Source organism: Neolamprologus brichardi, chromosome 7 (assembly GCF_056152115.1).
Source record: "Neolamprologus brichardi isolate AB-2024 chromosome 7, ASM5615211v1, whole genome shotgun sequence".
NCBI classification, from domain to species: Eukaryota; Metazoa; Chordata; class Actinopteri; order Cichliformes; family Cichlidae; genus Neolamprologus; species Neolamprologus brichardi.
Genome location: NC_142110.1, coordinates 3,778,350 through 3,800,000, shown reverse-complemented (window position 1 = coordinate 3,800,000; position 21,651 = coordinate 3,778,350). Strand labels below are relative to the sequence as shown.

Below are 21,651 nucleotides of genomic sequence, written 5' to 3'. Positions count from 1 at the left end.
GATCTATGGGCGTACAAAGCTTAAGAAAAACAAACCATCATTGTCAGTTTAAAGAAGTGTGTTTTAAGTTCATAACAATAAGAGCTGACAGGAGCATTGTAGGGAAGATACAAACATGGAGTAGAAACTCGCACTCGACATGACATCACAGCGTTAGCTCCTCGTGATTTTCCGGTGTCTTTGGTATGTGAAAAAATCAAACGTCAAGGCTTCTTTTTTCTCCGCCATGAGGAGCGACTGCACATCTTTAATTTGACCATGGCGTGTTTTTCCATGTAGCAGCAGCTGCACTGCTTAGCTGACTGTAATTTTTTTTTAAAAAATGTGTTTAGTGTCGAGGTTTCTAACCTTTTAAACAAAAAGAGCACACGTTGTTTGCTTTCTGCACATTTTCATGAAGTCAGGTGTTTGTACGTACACGTCGGTGCACATGTACACCAGTGGAATATACACCGTCTCTGTGTTTGTGTCATATATTGTACACACACTCGACGCCGTCTTATTTCTCGGCTGTTAGATGAGTATTTGTGCGCTACCCCAGGGTTACTCAGAGGGTAAGCCGAGCCCTGCCACACATCAACAACAAGAGACTATAATGAGCCAAATGTAAATAGTGTGTTTCCAGAGGGGAAGTGTGATGGGATTTGAGAAGAACATCTGCTTCTTGTCTCCTGCAGACTCCAGAGGACCACGAGGGTGAAACAGGGATCAAGTCCAAGGAGGCTCGCAAGTACATCTTCAATTGTTTGGATGATATGGCGCAGGTACGCTGTCTCAGTATCACAAAGCGCGACGTCTTCCTTCCCACAAATCACACAGTAGATGTATTATTTCCTTTTGCTTTTGCTTTTGCTACAATCGTATCCACCTGTCTCGTGTTTGAGGCTTCTTTGATGGGGGTGTTCAGGTCCCGGGCCAGTTTGATCCATCACATCCTGAGAATTAGCTATCAAATATTTGAAATCCCTTAAAATATTTATCTGGCCAAGGTCTGATCTCCAGCTGCAGCGTAGCTCCGCTTCTATATAGAATTTGACTGAGTGAAACGAAAGCAGCTGCTCAACGAACCTCATCCCAAACTCTGCCTCTGCTCTTCATTTTGTGTAACCACTATTTAATAACTTACAGACAGACATTTGAACTGAACATGTGGCGTGGCTGGTTAGCAGGCTCAATGTGGACAGTTTGTTTTCTTATTTAAGCTGCAGCGAGTGTAGTGTTGTGGCTGTGTTTCCACTTTGTGCATCTGCTGTACACGTAAGCATGTAGAGGGTCGAGGGACTAAGATAAACCAACTAAGATACATGCACACGTTATTCCTGGACCTCCGACTAGTTTTTCAGCCTGGCTCAGCGGGTCCCACGCCATGTTGTTTCTGCATGAATCTTGTCTTCCCGTGCAGCTCTGCGTGTTACCTGTGGGAATTTGTTTATTTAGGAGATTACATAACCTCGGGAAGGGTTTAAACTAGGTGTGATATATATATATAAAGAAAAACAGCTATATATAATGCCTCTCTGTAACTGAGCATGAATTTGTCTCCCCGTGGTGGAAAAGTTCACATGTAGCCATGACATTTTGATAGGACGTGCCTGACAGTGGCTGATAGCGTTGTTGTGTTCACCCTCACTTGGATAAATACTGGTTCTGCTGGCAGATTTGGCAGCGGTGATAAAAAATTACAGTGATTTTCCCAGGCCTTTCAAATCTCTCATAGTACTCTGTCGTCATCATGCTCCTTGATTATATCTCTGATAATGACTAGCTGAGAGTTATGAGGAATTTTTCATTTATTTATTTGCTTTTGGATTACGGTCATTCCCAACCAGCAGCCCTTTGGAATCTGCCCATATGGATACACAACACATGTATCTGCTTAACTGATGGAGACAATTATGGTTGTCCACTAGTGCCCAGGGCCGCTGTCAGGCCTGTCTGGAATAACATGCTGTCGGCTGGGGCATGATAGCATCGCTTCCTGAGAGTTTACAGTTGCCCCATACACACAAACACACGTGCAACACAGAGTTTAATGAAACCAACCTGCACTGGTATGATATCCCCTGGGTCATCTCTGTCTTCTGCGCTTCGAGCTCTGTGTCCTGTCTACAACATAAACACAGCGATACAGCAGAGCTGCACGGCTTAATGTGGGAGAAAACTGCCTATTTTGCCACCTCTCACTGTCTTGACCATATAAACAACTCAGCATTGTGGACATCTGCCTCTGCGTGTATAATGGATGATATAGCTGAAGGCCTCGCAAGACAGAGGGGCCGGGTGCCAAAAAGAGATAATGAACCCTCCTTTCAGTCGTGGGAAATGCGCGGAGGGTTTAGTCACAAGTATATCTAATTTGAGTAAATCAGACACCAACTTACAACAGATGCAGGACCCCACTAGGGGGCTGATGTAGATGGAAGGAAGGCCAAAAGTACTTGTAAATGGATTCATTTTGATCTGCAGTCCTTCAGTATCTCTACTGGTGCAAGTCGAGCTGCACAGGAGGAAGAGGAACGTGGTCTTCATCTAATCTTTATTATATTTTTAATACATATCCTTTCCTCATCCACTCAACCTAGTAGTTAAAGATGAAACTACCAGTGTTGGGAAGGTTACTTTTAAAATGTATTCCATTACAGATTACAGATTACATGCCCCAAAATGTATTCTGTAACGTATTCTGTTACGTTACTCAATGAGAGTAACGTATTCTGAATACTTTGGATTACTTAATATATTATCATGCTGTTTACAACTACATGAATGTACTATTGCTGTGATTTATTACTGTTACTGAAGGTCCGCGGCTCCGAACCGTAGTAAAGGGACCTCTGGCTAATACGGTGGGTTCTGTGTCGGCTCGTAGCTGAAAACTAGCTTTACTTTGTTGTCTGGGTCACTTTGCTAGCAGAGACAGAGAGAGGCGTTGAAAGGCTGCTCCAACAGAACTTATTGTTTCGGAGGAAAACACGAACACGGTGTACAGTCGAGTCTTAATAGCTTACTTACAACTGGGCTCGTCAGGCTCTCTTCTTGGCTGCAGTGGTTATTATTATATTTACATGCTTCCAGCTCCCGTTTTTGCTCGATGACAGCTCGTACTTTTCCTTTTTGTCCCTCCCTCGCTCACAGACACATAACGTGTATGGCAGTCCATTCTCCCTGCAGCACGGACTACACTGCCCATGATGCTACATTCTTTAGAGCTATACCTGTAGCATTCTGCCTGTTAGCTTAGCACAACAACAACAACAGGCGCTCTCTCACCCAGGAAACGCGCAGAGAGAGAGCGTCACCCTGTAACCATGGCAACCGTAACGCTGCCGCCTGGAACAACAGAACGTAGCTGTCAAACAAAACCCAAACAGTCCTGACCCGCCACAATATGAAACAGGGAAGTACCGCCGTGTAATCCATTTATTTCAACAAAGTAACTGTATTCTAAATACCACCTTTTTAAACGGTAACTGTAACGGAATACAGTTACTCATATTTTGTATTTTAAATACGTAACGGCGGTACATGCATTCCGTTACTCCCCAACACTGGAAACTACACATCATGGCTGTGTAGATGGCAGGCCCGCATACAGCAGGATGCCTTGCTCCACATTTTCCGAGGCAGTGGTTGACATCTGCCATCCCTGCCCTCACTCCGGAGTCACGTCAGAGCTTCCACGGCACAGATGTGTTTCCATTAACAACCACTGACGTGCAATGCCGACCACGTTAGATGAAGCCCCACCTTTTTTTCGTTCTTTTTATAAGTTTTCATTTTCATTGTTATGGAAAGTCAACAAATTATACCGGTATCTTTTCTATCTAATAAATTCACATATCTTAATTCACCGGGTGGTGAAAAAAAAAACGCTTCTTTATATGCTTCTTCTTATCCAGTTTGATTATTGTGCCACCAAACTATATACATTTCCCCAAAGTCATCTATTCCACGAGCGGAGGACGGCGTGATTATTTCTCACCTCATTCTGCAGATTACTCCTTTATCGCAGTCAGTGGAGATGGCGAGCAGAGAGGACTGGTTACAGAACCTGAATAAGCTGCATAGAGAAAAAGAATTGAATCAGATTAGCGGTGTTGACTGGCAGCACATCTGATAGCCCTTAGAGCAGGCCTACAGATAAACGTTGCATCTTTATGAAAAACAGGCCGACTACCACTGCACATGCAGTCGCAGCAAACAGGGCTTGCCTGTCTTTGTCCTCCTTCTTTGCCTAAGATCAGACTTGCTGTATATCGCGACCTTGCTTTGCTCTCCGTTTATTCCTCACCTTACGTGACAACCCAGAAGTAGAGCTAAACATCAGCTCTGGTTCACTGCTTCAAAAAAATCGAATTCTGCTGACCATGTAGCTTTTCATTAAAGCGGGAATCCGCTGCTTTGCCCAGTATTTATCCACAACCTAAGCCGCAATGTTTATTAGAGATGAAGCAACATGATGTTCCGAGGCAGATTCTCAGACTCCCCTCAGACCGTATTTAGGTTAAGTCGTCCCACGTCAGCTTTTTCAGATCTATTCGCAAAATGCTGTCCTGTGTGAAAGGCCTTTTTACTGGTTACCCATCGCCAGTGTTTATTTGGTCCGTGTTTTTTTGTTTGTTTTCACATCTCAGGAATAGATAAAAATCTCAGGGAAGGCGCCAGCCTGGGGATATTTCAAGTCCTGCCATGAATACCAGTACAAATGTTTATAATGCCGCTAAGGTGCAAGGTTATCGCTAAACTCCACGACACACAAACTGACACCCAAACGTATGAGGCCTTGTGGGTATTAATAGGTTCCCCTATGGGAATAAGCTGTGGGAGAGATTTTTCTGTCATCTGCGAGCACATTAGATCCTTGAAAATGGAGAAGTGTTTGAAATGTTAAATGTCTGCTCTGTTTGCTTTGTGCCTGCAGGTAAACATGACGTCAGATCTGGAGGGGAGCGACATGCTGGCAGAGAAGGCTGACAGGAGGGAGTTCATCGACTTGTTAACCAAGATGCTGACCATCGATGCGGACAAGAGGATCACCCCGGTCGAAACACTCAACCACCCTTTTGTCACTATGTCTCATCTCCTCGATTTCCCGCACAGCACACAGTACGAGCGCAACAAGCCCTGTTGTTGTTGTTTATATAATTATCATTTTGAACAGCGAAGCAACATCTGCCACTGTCATCAGACACGGTGCTCACGCCTCGTCTGTCTCCCTCGCTCTCTCTGTCCGTGCAGTGTGAAGTCGTGCTTCCAAAATATGGAGATCTGTAAGCGTCGCGTCAACATGTACGACACAGTCAACCAGAGCAAGACACCCTTTATCACCCACGTGGCCCCCAGCACCTCCACCAACCTCACTATGACCTTCAACAACCAGCTGAACACTGTGCACAGCCAGGTAATTCCTGAAAACCACTGTCACTCTCCTACTGTGTAGATACAAATCAGTAAATGACCGAAGCTGTAGTTTATTGTATTTGGGTGATAGGTTAGCATACGGAACCTTCAAAATAAAAGCATAGAACATAGACTGGAGCATGCAGAGTAAGTGCCCAAATCAATAATTAATGCAGAGCCAAAAATATCAAACGGTCACTATCAAACAGGGCTGTTGAGCTGATTATTGACAGCTTAGAAACGCAGCTGTTTGCGCCTTTGTTCTATTTTTTTATGTCTGTTCTTCCTGTTTTTCTGTACTTATCCATGTTTGCTGCTTTGGTGCATGCATATCTGTTTGCCTGCATTTTGTCTGTGCCCCAGGTCCTGTGGGATTGTCACAAAGTGCTGATTACACACATGACAAGCCACACTTCCTGCTTGCCTTGCATTCTGGGGCTTTCAGGCCTTAAGAATCCCTTTACCAGGCTTCCTCTCTCTTTCCCCTCTCACTCCTGTCCTCCTCTGTCTCCTCTTCTTTCCTTCCATTACCCCAGGTTGAGCCTGTGGCGCTTTACCGCTTCGCTCGCGTATGGTCTGTGAATCGAAACTGCTGACTTCTGGCTTCTGCCGGAATCACCGAGCGTCTGGTTGCGAGGTTTTCCAGATTGTGCTTAGTTACAACTCTTGCTCCCTCCCACCCCTCTCTTTAGTAAACAGAGTTCTTTATCACCGACCATATCGAGCCAGCTCACACTGAGTGGAATGCGACAAAAACCCGATCTTGCTGTGATTTAAATGAATTAACATTCCCTCAGCTTGTCTTTTCTGCGCCTGGCTCTGAGGGCGTATGGACATAGTTAAGTTAGTGATTTATTCAGCTTGATTCAGTTGCGAGACTAGAATGCATCTGGCCTGTATTTTGCTTGTTTATGATGAATGCCACAGTGCCATATTGATTCTGTTCTCTCTCCCGGTGTTCATCAAAGACGCTAAAGAGAGCAAATGAAAACTGAAAGCGCCGTCTTTGTATTTCCCTCCATCCCGACATACACCTAATGAAGGGCTAAAATTAGACGTGTCTTGTGGAGCATATACTGCTTACAAGCTGAGTAAATGGTGTTTCTTAAAAGCATTTGTTTGTATCCAGGATGTTCCCAGGCAGTCTTCGTAATCCACATGCCTTATTAATGGTCAAGACATGCTGGAGTTACCTAAGCTTACGTAATTATACAATGACTGTTGGCCGTTAAATATTGCTTCTGTCATGCATAATTGATTTGGAGGCTAGATAGTGAAGCCGTGATACGAAATGTCAAATTTGGCTGCAGAGTATTATATTGGCCTATTATTAGTCTGTATCATTTGCATTTAAACTGGCTTTATGTCTTTATGACTTAAACACTCGGAATTTAAGCAAAGAGACGTTCATGCTGCGTGTGGTTCACGCTTAAGGCAAACTGGGACATGCAAAGCATCAAAAAATGAAGTGGATTTCCTGTCCAGCCTTGTTCCCGTCGTCCGTGCGCTGATCATTCTAAATTTGCTCTGGTGACATTTTGTTCATTGATGGTTGATTATTCTTGGAACTGATTGCACCTCTGCTCGCATTCTTTCTTTCCCTCTAATTAATCAAATCAACAGTCTGAATATTTTAAGGCATGTTTAAATCATACACCCAATTTTCCTTCATTCTTTCATCTGTGGCTCGCTGTTTGTGTCCTTTTGAGCTGGTTGTTGTTTGCATTTTAATGTTTCAGTTATTTTGTTTCGATTGTTCCTTTTTATTTAGCCTTTCTATCCTTGGAGCTCATCCTTTCTTCCCTGTCACTCCCATTAGTAGCTCCATTTTCATGATTTTTATTTTGGTCCAATCATTCCTTTAGGCCACCAACCTGGCTCCCTCCTCCACCAACAATGCCACCCTTTCCTTTTCAAGTCCTGATGTCTCCATACTAAACTACCAATCTACACTCTACCAGCCCTCCGCTGCCTCCATGGCAGCCGTGGCCCAGAGGAGCATGCCCCTGCAGCCTGGGGCTCCTCAGCTCTGCGCTGCCCGGCCTGACCCCTTCCAGCAGGCGCTCATAGTCTGCCCACCTGGATTCCAAGGTGAGGAGGTCTTTGCAGTCCATAAATTGCATAAATTCAAAAAAATCAGATTTCTGGTCAGAGACAGTGTTTCACTGCACAAACAGTCTTCTTTTACTTGCTTGTCTTTTTGTTTTCCAGCACACAGGCAGTGTCAGTCATAGCATTCAAACTGTGATTCACTGATAACTATTAAATTAATCATTTGCGCAAATTTAATAGAATTATTTTTATTCTTTTCCATAACTGCTGCTTTTTTAGTTTTTCCTATATCAAACTGAACAGAACGCATACTTATAAGTCAGGCACACTGTGAGCATGTATACCACATTTGATCTTTTGGAATTTATTTTGAAAATACTGTAGCAACATTATTTCTAGGCAACGGATTTTCTTGTTTGTTGACATCCTCCGTGCATGTGCTTTATTTATGCACAGGGCTGCAGGCATCCCCTTCCAAGCACACCAGTTACTCCGTGCGGATGGAGAATGCTGTTCCCATAGTGACGCAGGCCCCTGGTGCCCAGCCTCTGCAGATTCAACCTGGCCTCCTTACACAGGTAGGCACTTATAAGTATCGCAGAAAACGAACTAATAGAGTTTGAATCTTAACAGAGAGAGCGCCTGTCAGGAACATTTATGAACTTTGAACTGTTCACATTCAAACAAAGCCCTCTGCTTTCCTTTTTAATAAGCCTTCACTAAGAATAGTATCTATCGATGGAGGATGGAAATCACTCGATGTTCTTGACCCTGCCCCTGCTGGCAGCTGTTTTTCCTGAGTGCATTCAGGCGAGCTTTCCTGTGCCTCGCTCTCCCTCTCTCTCTTTCGCTCACTTCCTCCCTTCTCTCTCTCCTCTCTTCATCTGCCCCTGCTCTCCTGGAGGCTGAGGCTGCTACGGTCTGATGCACTCAAAGGCAGGAGCCTTTCACACAGAGAAGGCCTTTACCAGAGCCTCCACGGTGGGGCTGCAGCTTCAGCTGCTAATATACAGTTGTTGCAAGTAGCAGAATAACTGTGCATCACTCTCTGCACACAGACAGTAGACCGCTTCCATTGCCACGCCACCTCTTTCCCTATGGAAATTTCCATGAAGGCTTTAAATATCCCTGAGAATCCAGGGAGTTTGAAGCACTCCCTTATCTCCAGTTAATCATGCAGCAGGCAGGCAAGCAGGCAGCAAAGCGGTGTGTATGTGTGTGCACATGCCTGTGTTTTCTACGGTGGGTTAATCTGTCAGATACCAAATGGTGATTAGCTCCACGGCTGCTTCCAAGTCAGGCGCTCCAAATTACAGGCCTCAGAGGATCCTCGGAGGTCAGGGTAAGCTTGGATCAGGCTTTGCATGACCAGAGGACTCACAGCATCGCAAGAATGGGTGTCGTGGATATATAAAATAATAACAAAGACGTAAGAGACACGACTTGTGTCACAGTAAGGATAATGTCAGTTATATTAATTATCGTATCACGTGTGGCTTGCACGTTGCAGCCATATTCTGCAGGTGTTCAATATACCCTTTGTGCGCACGCATGTTAAACAAAGACAGGCAATAGTTAACGCAAGCAGATGCTTTATATAGGCCAGCAAACAGCACACCTAATAACTGGGTGTGTGGTGTGTGTTTTTCTCTGTGTTTATTCCTTTACTGTGGGGGGTCTCCGCGGCTTAGCGGAGTCGTTTCTTTGCCTCTTGCGTGCGTTCTCCCACCTCCCTATGACTTTATCCGCCTACGTTTTAATGTCATCCGTGGACCCTTTGCCCACATAGCACCCTCGCAAGTTTAGCCCCCAAGCACCTATGTGTGCAGACAGAGAGACCAGAGTGAAGGAGGCTCCAAGCAGGGAGGCAGGAAAACCAGCAGGACCTTTATCTGGAGCAGGAATGCAGAAAATGTGGAAACAATTGGGAGTAAGAGCTGGGGCTCTGAAAGCCCTGAGGTGACAAAGGGTTTTCACCCAGGGAGTGTAGGTTGAGGTGGGAGGCGTTTGGGCCACTGATAGCGACGGTAGGCCTTGAGTTGAAAGAAAATGGTCTCTTAACTGGGTTACCATTTCAGGGCAGACAGGCTGGTTACACAACGCAGACGCCTAGTGAGAGGGGGATATAGAGTACCAGGAATGGAGATAGAGAGAGGAGGAGGAGCGGGAGATGGATGGATGTATTAGAAGCCTCTTAATGGCATGTTGATAAAAGACCTTGGATGTGGTCTTAGATGTAAAGACCATCTCCAGCTGCAGAATGTTCCATTAGAGATGTCAGTCATCGGTACACAGACCAGGCAGCTCTGCTAGCCTGCAGATGCCCCCCTGCAGCACTGGACTTTGCAACCTGCCTCAGATGAAAACAATTCAACTGCAACCACACTTCAAAACAGAACAGCTATTTTGTGTTAAAATATGACAGAAACAAGCAGATCAAAGCAAATGTTGATGAGGAAATGAAGATAAAGGTAAAAATACAGTCGTCACATGCTTCGCGTGTGGATTTGTGCCTCTTGTTCTCTTTCTCTTCTCTCCGTCTTTCCCTATTTAAGTGTGTGTGTGTGTGTGTGTGTGTGTGTGTGTGTGTGTGTGTGTGTGTGTGTGTGTGTGTGTGTGTGTGTGTGTGTGCAGCACATAGTGATGCCGTTGTAAATAGATGTGCAAATGGTATTAAAGGAACAATTCATTAGCCCTGACATTAAAGTGCTAATCAATAGAACTGCATTAAACTATTAGGGTTACACACACAGTCACACACAAACGTGTTCAGGCATGCAGGCGCACATTCTCATCTTGGCACATCTCGGAGCGTAGCTCGTCTGATAGTCCTCTCGTTCTGCATCAGAAATACAAAGTAGCCTCTTTCAGAGCAGCTTGAATAGATTCGAAGACTTTAATTAGAACATTGGTCAAGTCAAAGACACAATCACACTAAAACCATAAAGACGCACGCATGCATACACTTACTCCGTCATACACAGGCACACAAACAAAGGAGCTGCTGTACATTTTTATTAAGTCCTGGTCTTATCTCTTTTGTCGATGGACGTCTCCTTGAGGCTCGCAGAGTTCATATTCAACGCGCCTGTGAGCCAGTTTAAACCATCTGTTACGCACTTTTGAAAAGACGCTGTCATTTATCACGACAGGCTCGAACTAATCGCCAAGTACAACGAGTCTCCTTTGTTCTTATGCTTAAAATGTTGTGTGAACGAGCATTTAAATTCATACAATGTAAACAAAAAATGGGACTTCCTGTCCTGTGACATGATTCCTAAAATTAAAAATAAATAAATAAATATTGACTTGGACATGTCATTACATGGCAGCTGACTGTTTTTCTTTCTCTCCTTTTTCCTGACCTTTAAATCTTTGTTTACCCTCCAACTCATTTTGCTCTCCTCCTTCAGCAGGCCTGGCCGAGCGGCACCCAGCAGATCCTGCTGCCTCCAGCCTGGCAGCAGCTCACCCACACCTCAGTCCAACACGCCACTGTCATCCCTGACTCCATGAGCAGCACACAGACCCTCGCCAACTGGAGGTGAAGAACAGTGTTTTTTGTTTTCTTTTACTTTTATTGCTTTGATTTTGCAGGACAATGAATATTGAGGTCAACACTTTTTAACCTACATTTTTCTCAAGGATTCTACTGAACTAAAAACAAATGCAATAAGCTGACGCTTTCAAATCAAAGCACTCATCCCCACTGTCTGTAGGACAGGACAGAGAAATAATGTATATAGGCTTTAAGAACAAGTCGCTGTTTACGGCTTAAATCAGTCCAAATATGTTATGAAAATATGCATGAGACCAATTCATGAGGAAGCCTGTACTTGTGTGACAAGTCTTTTATCTTCAATTTTATAAGAGCAGATTTACCTCAGGGAGATGGCATATATATGCATGTAGCGAAATCTTATCAAGTACAGCCTGTCACTGTGATGACTTGATAAATGGATGGATAGATGGGAGAATGCAACCCAAGGGAGATAAGGGGGATGCAGGTATATAACGTGTCTGTGTGGATGGCTGCTGCAGCCATGTATGCTCAGATTCATTCTAAGCTGTCCATCTGTGACAAGACAACCCCCTCCCTGTGTCGCCCTCCCTTCCTGTCCAGTGGCAGCTCTGTTGTCCTCAGAGAGACGATTGGGAAAGTGTCGCACTTCCTCTGCAGAGCTATCGCTCCACAGCTGCTGGTGTCAGCTCCTCTGCCCTCCCTCCTTGCTCTCTCTCTCTCATTTATCCCCTTTCCTCCTCCTCCTTCTTTAGACAAGTTTACTGCTGCCACCTGCTGGCTTAATTAGGGAGTACTTATCCAGTCTTTCTTATCCCCTGGAAATGTCAGATTTGACTGATTGATGTGTTCCTTTGTTTGCTTTAGTATTTCGTACATTGCTAGGATGCTTTACCTGAAGATTCCTTATTGTTTTTAACATTGTGGTAACATAATTGTATTATATTACAGGAATTCCCACCCACATGGCAGCCATTATAATCCCATCATGCAGCAGCCAGCCTTGCTGGCTGGCCACGTCACCCTCCCATCCAACCAGACACTCAATGTGGGAGTGGCACATGTTATGAGGAAGCCCTCAACCAATAACAACTCCTCTTCCAAAAAGAACAAACAGCACCAGATGTCTGGCAGGTACCTAAAGTCTCATCATCTCATCATAGCTCTTTATAAATCTTCATACTGGAAGCTAACGATTGTTACCAAAGGTCACATCTCTTTTAATTTAGAGGTCCAGCATCTGCTTGTATCGCCCTCTATAGCCACTCACTCTCTCATCTCTGTCTTTCCTTAAGGAACATGTCAACCAACGAGGTCTCATCCTCTCAAGTGGTGCTGTCTCCGCAGCGCTCAAAGCGGGTGAAGGAGAATACGCCCCCGCGTTGCGCTGTGCTACAGAATGGCTCGACCTCTAACTGTCCGCCCACGCAAGGGTGTGGGGGTGGAGGGTGGGGGGCTAGTGAAACAGAGCAGGCTTCCAGCACCACTCGAGACCATCAGCACCAGCACAACGTCCCCAGACAGACGATCGTCATCCCCGACACACCCAGCCCTGCTGTCAGCATCATCACCATCAGCAGCGACACAGATGAGGAAGACGACCACAAACAAAACAATAGGTCAGCGCTGTTTAGCACACTTACAGAATCTTTACTGAGGGAAGAAATCTGGGAGCTTCTCGTGCAATATGAATTTCCCTAATAATCACATCACAAAGGGCTGTAGTCTTAGATCATCCAGGATAAAGACATGGAACACATCTGCTTTAAGTTAGCTGGATGGAGATGTGTTTCCTGGCATTTCGAAGCCAATTTTCTATCATGTTAACAAATGCTAATCTCTTTGATGTATTTTGTGATATGCTATACACTAGGGGTGGGCGATATAAACAATATACGATAGAAACTATATAAATTTGGCCAACGATAGAGATTTTGACTATATCGATCTATCGCGATAGCGCATGTTGATGATGTCATCAAGCCGCGCCTGTTTTGGTCGAAAGCATCGCAGCGGCTAAAATCATTATCATTTGCAATTTATGCCGGGCGACAGTCATAGCAAAGAGATGAAGCACTTTTGAAATATGGGGAAAGCCAAAAACTGCGCTTTATCGAGTGGAAAAAAAGTTAGCGTTCATCCTCCAGCTTCACTGTGCTAATGTTATGCTAACATAGCTGTGTCGCTAGCAATCACGTAGCACAACATTATATACCAGGTAGTCCAACTTCAGTAACCCTGCAAACGCCACTGCTGTTTAGTTTTCTGTCTTCATTTATGTTGGAAGTGGTAGCAGAGCTGTATGTTTTAATTAGTTTCAAAAATCTCTAGGTCAGAACATGGTATGTCATGTTTAGGTGGAAGCTAGCGAGCTAACTTCCTGTTAACTTCTAACTCCGTTAAATTTAATAAATTCTGTTTTCATGGATGTAAAACTTAATTGTTACACCCGATAAAGCAGCAACGCTGATGATTTAATTAAAGATGAAAGAATTTAGACCGTTTTAAACTCTTAGTGTTCGTTTGACTTTGGGACCTGAATTGGACGGAGTTTTGGACCCAGATTACTCCGCGAAGCTCCTCAATACGGCAGCCATAATGCTCTGACAATCCATCAAGCAGTGCGGCTTACCAAGCCCTACTATACACTAAAACTAAGTAAAAGTGAAGAAGTCAGAAGGGAATTCAATTTACCCTGCAAACCAACTTTGGAGTAAGGCATCTACATTTATTTGTCAATAAATCCAGTTAACATTACAATGTAGTAACAGTTATTAGCTTCAAATATATTACCAGCATCGATAAAACATTACCAGTAACTGTGTTCTTTCTGCTTCGCTTCTATTTTTTCCAGCTCATCTTCTAAGCAGAGAAAGAATGTCATCAGCTGTGTGACGGTCCATGATTCACCAGAGTCCTATTGCTCCAGCAACAACAGTCCCTATACGGTTGAGTCGAGACCGCCTAACAACAACAGCTATGACACAAAGACCACCATCCTGGACAACTACAACAATGGAAACCCTCGCACCATCATCATCCCCCCTCTCAAAACCCAGAACAGTGAGGTCCTGAATGAGTGTGAGCGTCTGATGCCAGGTAAATTCTTGCAAAACATGGCCTCAATCATTGGATAGATCATCTGTTATGTGTTTATAGCTGCTCCTTTCCAATTCAGCAAATCTGTATCCTTTCCTGTGCAGATGCAATGAACCATCAGAATTCAGCTTACAAGTTCAAATCCACCAATGGAGTGGTGCCTGGCAATAATCACATAGTTGGGGGTGTAACTGGAGGCGGGTCCTACCGACAGCAGCGCTCAGGGCCACACCCCCTCCAGCAGCAGCCTCTCAATCTCAGCCAGGTACAGTGAGAGGGTTCAACTTGTTATATTTACTGCGTTGCTAAGAGTTTATTAATATCACTCGCACCTTATAAGGTCATATATGGTTAATATCTGATTAGCTTGGCTAAAGAAAGGGGAAAATCCACCCACTGACACTACTTAATCTCTGTCATCCCCTCATTCAGGCCCAGCAGCACATGGTAGCCGAGCGTAACGGAGGACATCGGCGCCAGCAGGCCTACATCACTCCTAACATTGCCGCTCAAGCCCCGTACTCCTTCCATCACAATAGCCCCTCTCACACAGGCAACGTTCACCCACATCTGGCTGCTACGCACCTCCCCAGCCAGCCCCATCTCTACACCTACACAGCTCCTGCTGCTCTGGGTTCTACCAGCACTGTGGCTCACCTGGTGGCGTCACAGAGCTCGGCACGCCACGCGGTCCAGCACGGAAGCTATCCACCAAGCATCGTCCACCAGGTTCCAGTTAGCATGGGCCACCGTGTGCTGCCCTCGCCCACCCTGCACCACAGCCAGTACCAGGCCCAGTTCGCTCACCAGGCCTACATCAGCGCCTCGCCCGCCTCCACTGTCTACACTGGATACCCCCTGAGCCCCACCAAGGTGAACCAGTACCCTTACCTCTAGAGAAGACACTGACTGACACTGGAGAGCCTGACCCAGCGCTGCTGCTCCTTTCCTCAGCCTAACAAGAGCCCCGTCAACATCCCCAACATCTTCCCCTCGACCTCAGACGCGAACAGAGACAGAGGAACTTGCAATCCTCCTGAAACTGTCATGTATAACTTGAAGACATAACGACAGAGAGCAAAAGAAAAAAATATGATTCACAGCCTTTCTAGAAGGAAAAGTTTGGAGTTGAATTTTCGAGGGATTCAGTTCAAGAAATTTTTTCTTTTTTTTTCCCTTGAAAGGGCCAGTTTCTGCTTTCATTTGCCTATTCTTTCCTTTAATAAGTCTCATTCGTTTTACAGGGAAGCGTGGAGACAGCGGATGTTTTCTGGTTTGTTTTTTTTGCTTTTTATTTCCCCCTTACATTTGGGAAGTGACTGTCGAACAGGGGTTACTGACTGGAGAAATCCCGAGAAATCTGGGAAAAGGTGGAATACGGAAACCTGCTGCTCTTCAAAGAAAAAAAAATATTGATGGCCTTGAACTGTCTCAGTATTTCCAAATCACTCGTGGTGTGGGGAGAATAGAAAGGCAACTCCTCCCACGCCACCTCCTCCAGCAGAGGAGGCTTCTGGAAATATAACCAAGAGAAGACAACAAACTTTTTAGTGTATTTATAGATATTTTTCCTTTCTGTTTCACCTTTATGATAATACTTCAGTTTTAGGTGTCTTAGCTGGGCCCCGTTCTTAGAATGTAGCAGTCTGCACCATTTTTTAATAAGTTTTTGGTTTTCCCCGGATACCAATAGATTAATTTGTTCCTTTCTTTTTAAAATGTGATTGCACAAAGTGGTTATAATAACATAGGCATGTGCAACGTGATTGTCTGTGTGTGCTACTGTCAGCCATGCGTGTGTAGTCCACCTCCTCAAAACCCTCTTCAGTCTTTAGGTTTTGACCATTGTTTCCTCGTAGTGCCTTACAGATATAATGACACAGTTTACTTGGCTTGGATCCTGAAAGCCACAAGAGACTATAGCTATACTTAGAGACACACGTTTCCCTGATTTGACATCCTAATCGGGGCGGTTGTAGCTCTCTTCCAGGTGTAGGCTCAGCCCTTGCTGTTTCTTGTCCTTAATGACAGCGTACCGTAGACGACGAAGATTAATGTCAGAGGTTTTATCACGCCGAGCTTTTTTATTATGTGTGCATGAGATAACTTGCCTGGGGTACTTACCAAAGTCGTAGATAAATTCTTGCTACGTTTGCTGTGGATATTAATGTAAATGTGAAAATGTACAGTCTAGCTGTAGCTGTAAACTTCTATCACGGTGGCGCCCAAAATGTGGCTTTAGTTAGGATTTTGTTTCTTTTGAGCCACGCGAGGGAAACGCGCATCGTGATCGCAGAGCAACGATATTGGCTCAGTTTTCGTGTACAAGGAATGAGTTACAGTATAATGTTTGAGACTCAGCAGAGGCAGGTTAAGAGCTAGTCCGAGCGAAGGGCCTGACGGAAAGTGATTGTTGCCACGAGGGTGATTCTGTGAGGCTTTAGATGGCCTGGCTGCAGCAAAGAGACAGCGTGTTGAGGGTTGTTGAGAGAGGTACAGTGTAGGCATGAGTTAAGGGGCTGGTTGAAAGCATAGGGTCAGTTTAGCAGGGGACCGCGGAGGGCGGGGTGAAACTCTCGATTTTAAATGGGACTAAAATAGGAGCAAGTTGGCAAAGAGCAGGTTGATAGTAAACACTGAGCCCGAGCCGTAACAACATGTCCGAATGACGTAACATTCAGACATTAATCCTTTTTTTTGTCGTTTTCATTTGTTCCTCTTGTTGTTTCTGCAGCAAAGATAATTGGAAGTTGATTCACGGATGTTTTGAAGGGAACAGAAGGGAAACGTCACAGCATACACCTGGAAGGGCACATTGTGGATGGTTTGTCATCGCTGTCCATTTGTCTTCGAACCAGGTTCACCGCAGACACCGCCATGCCAGCCAGACAGGATACCCGAACACTTAGAGAACCAATAGGGCTGCCGCTTTGTGTGTTTGCTGCTCGATTTAATAGATTTCAATTTCTTGTAGCTAATAATAATGAATCTCCTTCATCCTCTCGAACGTGGGCACATCAGAAGTGCTGGTGATTTAGTGAAAGCCTTCCCCTCTCCTTCATGCTATGCCATAGTACTTGCATTTGAAGTGATTTTTTTTTTTCCAACATCATCTTGAACTTTTTGACATGGCTGTAGTACATGTGTTTATTTTTAGAGATTGTTGCAATAATTCTTGTTGATGTTTTATCAGAGCGTGTGCGTGCGCGTGTGTGTTTTTATTATATGTCAGGCTCATTTCTGTTTTATAACCTGGGGGTTGATGTACAGTGATATTTAGTATTATGTTGAGGTGGTTGCACCTGTGTAAAGTGTTGCAACACTGCTGAAGACGATAAGTGTTGAGTTGACGATGATCCACTGGGGGCCCTTATCGATACGTGCTCGTCTTGAGGATGCCACACCCAGGTTTGAAATCCAGCGGGCCCCCCGATGGGCCCCAGAATGGTCTTTTATCCCGGTACTTTCCTCAAAGCTCTCCCCTCCCCATCAGCTCCAGCATGCAAGCCTCGGGTCCAGGCGCTTAAAGATGTGATTACATAGTATGTTGCTGGTTACGTCGTTCATTGTCTTTTTATTTGATATTATTTTACCTACTTAATTTCCTCTGGGTCATTGGGGCCTTAGCGCACACACACACACACATAAGGGAAGTGATTTTCCATGGAAGTCTTTTAGCTCCTCTGTTATGACACAAACTACTGAAACATTCCACTGTTTTGAGGGAATTTGGCATTACCCACGCTACACTGCTGTCCAGACCCCACCCCACTCTTTTCAGGATGGGGCTAATGGTGACACACTCTGACTCTTTTGCTTGTCCCACCAAAGACTTTTACAGATCGATCATGTACAGCACAGCACAGCGCAATCCTCCACAGCATTGCAGACAGGCAATAACTTCTGGTCTCATCTTTAAATGCTTTACAAGTGCTTTTGAGGACATGTTGTTTCACCACCACGAAATGTATATGTGTGTACAACGTACGACTGCACAGGGAGGATTTGGCATACTTCTTGCAAACAGCACAGCTATTTGTTTCTGGACATTTAACCATTAGAAGAGCTGCAATGTGTTTGAAAGCTTTTGTTTTTTTTAATGTTTCACTTTGATTTTTCCTCATATTTGGCCCGTTTAGATTAAATCAATAATCGTCTAAAACGATCAATTTTTCTGTTGTTGATGTTGTAGCTTTATTAGCAGTGTTTAAAATTAATTTTAAAGGTCGCCATTGAGGAGAATGGCCCGTTAATTATTATGGAAATAATCAAAAATATACCAAGTATACCTTTAAAAGCGTGGTCACCTGCACAACATGAATGTAATACGTGACCTGTGAGTGAAAGGAAGTGGCAGGAATGGCTTTAGATCTTTCTCCGTGGGTGACCATTAGTTTGATTTCGACACCATTTGTGGCCATGCATGATGCAATAACTAAACATTTGTTCTCCAGCGAGCTCCCACATGAGACTAATTATGTAAAGTTACCAGTATCACGAGTCGGGGGTATTGAATAATCGCTATTTTCTCAAATCAAACAAACTTAACTTGATGTGTACGAAACATTTGTCTATCGTTCAGTTTCACTTAACCAATGTTTTGTGTTTTCTACGAAAAAAGGGGGGAATACGAATATGAGCATTAATGTAGATCGAGTGACCTTACAATTACCAAAATGTGCTTAAGTAGAGTATAAAAATGTTTTCTGTTGCCGTGGTGAGTGTAGCCTTCCCAGCAACAAACTTTATTCTTAAGTACTGCCTTCCAAATAACCAATAATACCTCCAAAGCTTTAAGGTGACGTTTCAATTCGAGAAAACACAAGGCAGCATCTTTCTCTCTCTCTCTTTATGAAGCCTGGCATTCTCCTGAGATACACTCAAACTTCCACTTTTGCCCACGGTGTCATCTCACATACTCGTCGTCCCGGAGCTTTGGAAACACTGAGAAACATTCCCGCGAGCGCGGCGCGCGCAGTGCTACATTAGTCTTCTTCGAAACAAACTCCTCCAAGCTGGCTCGAAGCTTAGTAAGCGAACGAGCGACCTGCAACGTCAAATCACACGCTCGTCATTTGGCAAAGTCACAGCTGCTTCCCAAAGTACAAAGGAGTTTAAGGACAGGTGTTAGGTGGATAAATCACGTGCTGATGAACTATTCTGTCACCAGGAAATTCATAATCTAGTTACACGAGCATTCTTGAAGCCCTTTTGTATGGTTTTTTTTTTGTTGTTGTTGTTGTTTTTGTTTTATTTTTTGGTTTTTAATATATATTTGTTAAGGGGATCTGCTCCTTTTGCTGGCTATTCTTTGGGGGAATTCAGGGTAAGGTGGTCAAGGTTTGATGCCGTCACTGACACTGGCGTCAAGTTATTGAAACTTTAAAAAGTGATTTCTTTACGTGCTGAGTTAATATTCATTTGATCTGCACCAGCCGATTACCCCAATCTGTAATCTTATGAGATGTTGGGGTCCACATTTAAGAACTTTTGGGTTATTTTACCGGAATACTTGGTAGACCAAAGCTACTACATTCAAAGATGGATTTCCTTGTTTGTCTTAATCTTAGGATCACAGTCCCTTTTGGGATCCTCGGTATAATCAAATTACAATAATCAAGTTATAGTAGTTTTAAATAGCTACTCGCACAAAGAAGGTGATAATTCAGTTTGTTAGCATTTTCTAAAGACCTAAGAGCGCGTCAAACCCTGACCCCCTTTTGTGTCCATTGCTGTATGGTTTATCAATGGTGTAAAATCTCATTCTTTGTCGATAAAGCTAATGTGTGCTGCAGTATTTCCTAGTATACTTCTCTGTTTATTGTCTTTTCTTATTTACTTTGGTTTATTGGGGTGTGATGTCTCATTATTTCAATCTGTTGACGTAGCGTTCAATGTATACCCTGTTCCTTAGCCTAATATTAAGTATGTTATGAGAATGGATATTTTACTGGCTTTATAGAATGTTTAAATAAATATAATAATGACAATAAGAAAAAGGATTAATTAAACCTCCTAACAAGTTGAGTACTTGCTACTAAGCGCTTGTGTTACCATTATGATGTCGTGTGCTTCTCTTAATCATTTTCGTTGTAGAAAAATGGAGTGAATTTATATTAGGCTTCGAAAAAACTAATGATAGCGTTGTAAATTTTACAGGAGGATTTTAACAGACAAACAGCTTCGTCAAATAGAAGAATATAGTTATTTTAATTGTCCTCTTTACTAACTGTAGGGTGACAAGGGGCTCCCGTTGTGGTGAACTATGTTATAGCTTGTTATTCACTGTTACTTTTGATCATTTTTTCGGTCTCCGAGGTGAATCGAGTTATTAATGAGAATTTGTATGCTCACATATGCATATTGTATATGTGTAGAAATGTAATCACACTTTGTCTTGGATTTACATTAAACTGTTAAGTCACAGCATCGGTCTCCTGTTGTCTACTGTGGGGTATATGTGTGTGCATGACTGAGGCTCATTCTTTGCACCCAGCATACTGTCTCTTGCAAAACCTCAAAATTAAGTGCAGTTTGACTGCAGTGTGTGATCTAGAATTAATTAATTAAAAGGTCTGGGCATGGCTTATTGTGTATTACAATTAAATAAACATTTTATGCACAAGTTTGAGAGAAACATTTCATGTCATGCACTATATACAAAATTGGAAACCAACTTCCAGCCTGTAAAAAACACATAAAAGAGATTTTTTTTTTATTTATTGCCTTATTTTATTTCACAGTTGTAAATGTTTCAGGGAGAGCCCATTTTTATACCCTATAATATGTAAGGCCATCATAAATTTACACATTTTTGAATCTGCACACAAGCTACAGCTGTTATATCAATGTGGTAGTATAATGAAGTCTCACCTTTTAACCATTTAAACTACTTTATTTTGCTCATTAGCTACACGCATACATTTTATGGAGATTAAAACACCATAATGCTACTACGTCACGTTAGGTTTTTCACGACATTTTTATCCACTGACCACAACAAGAGTCCGAGAGAAATAAGTAAAAAGAAACTGCTTTAACATCGGCAGCATTGGCTACACACAACACCACCACCAGGTGGCGGTGTTCGCCATGATGTTCACTTAGAAACTTGCACTGACGTGATCAGGTATGCTAATCATCTCCATTTATTTGCAACCACAAAACTCTGCAATGGGCAACGTTTACACGCTGCACAACTGGGCCCTGTCTTTGCAAGTAGGATATTTAATTTATCTTTACATAGAGAATTAACTTGTTTTCAGAAATGTGTTAAATAGCAACAAAAACGAATTAATTGTTTGATACCACATCCGTCAAAGTCTCACCACCATAAAGATAAGACTGAGGCTTGTAAATGTAATATAATTACATATTAGGGTAATAGAATATTTTTCGTTTGAACTCAGTAGCGGAAGAAGGTCAACTCTATACAGCCAATAAAAATATAATAGCTATACCTTGGGGTGAGTGCATCAGTGCGTGAGGTTGCCGTGGAAGCCGCAGACGCCTCCTGACGAAGACCAACCTAATGTTTAAAAGGCCACCGTGACAGAAAAGAGGCTGAACCAATGGGAATA

The 21,651-nt window shown here is 43.5% G+C and overlaps 1 protein-coding gene across 3 annotated transcripts in view; it reads left to right on the top strand.

Moving 5' to 3' along the window:
• Positions 1-20,500, top strand: part of hipk2 (homeodomain interacting protein kinase 2) — a 73,279-nt gene extending 52,779 nt beyond the window's left edge. Inside the window, exons 5-15 of one of the 3 annotated variants that reach the window (XM_006795760.2) lie at positions 678-764; positions 4,922-5,106; positions 5,239-5,401; positions 7,362-7,491; positions 7,909-8,030; positions 10,866-10,996; positions 11,924-12,106; positions 12,268-12,591; positions 13,827-14,071; positions 14,176-14,336; positions 14,504-20,500. In XM_006795760.2, the coding sequence (XP_006795823.1) occupies positions 678-764; positions 4,922-5,106; positions 5,239-5,401; positions 7,362-7,491; positions 7,909-8,030; positions 10,866-10,996; positions 11,924-12,106; positions 12,268-12,591; positions 13,827-14,071; positions 14,176-14,336; positions 14,504-14,968 (2,196 nt within the window). In that variant the 3' untranslated portion in view covers positions 14,969-20,500. Of the gene's footprint in view, positions 1-677; positions 765-4,921; positions 5,107-5,238; positions 5,402-7,265; positions 7,492-7,908; positions 8,031-10,865; positions 10,997-11,923; positions 12,107-12,267; positions 12,592-13,826; positions 14,072-14,175; positions 14,337-14,503 lie in introns of all 3 variants that reach the window. The other 2 variants (XM_006795759.2, XM_006795758.2) reach the window with 2 other exon arrangements.
• Positions 20,501-21,651: the final 1,151 nt, after the last annotated feature.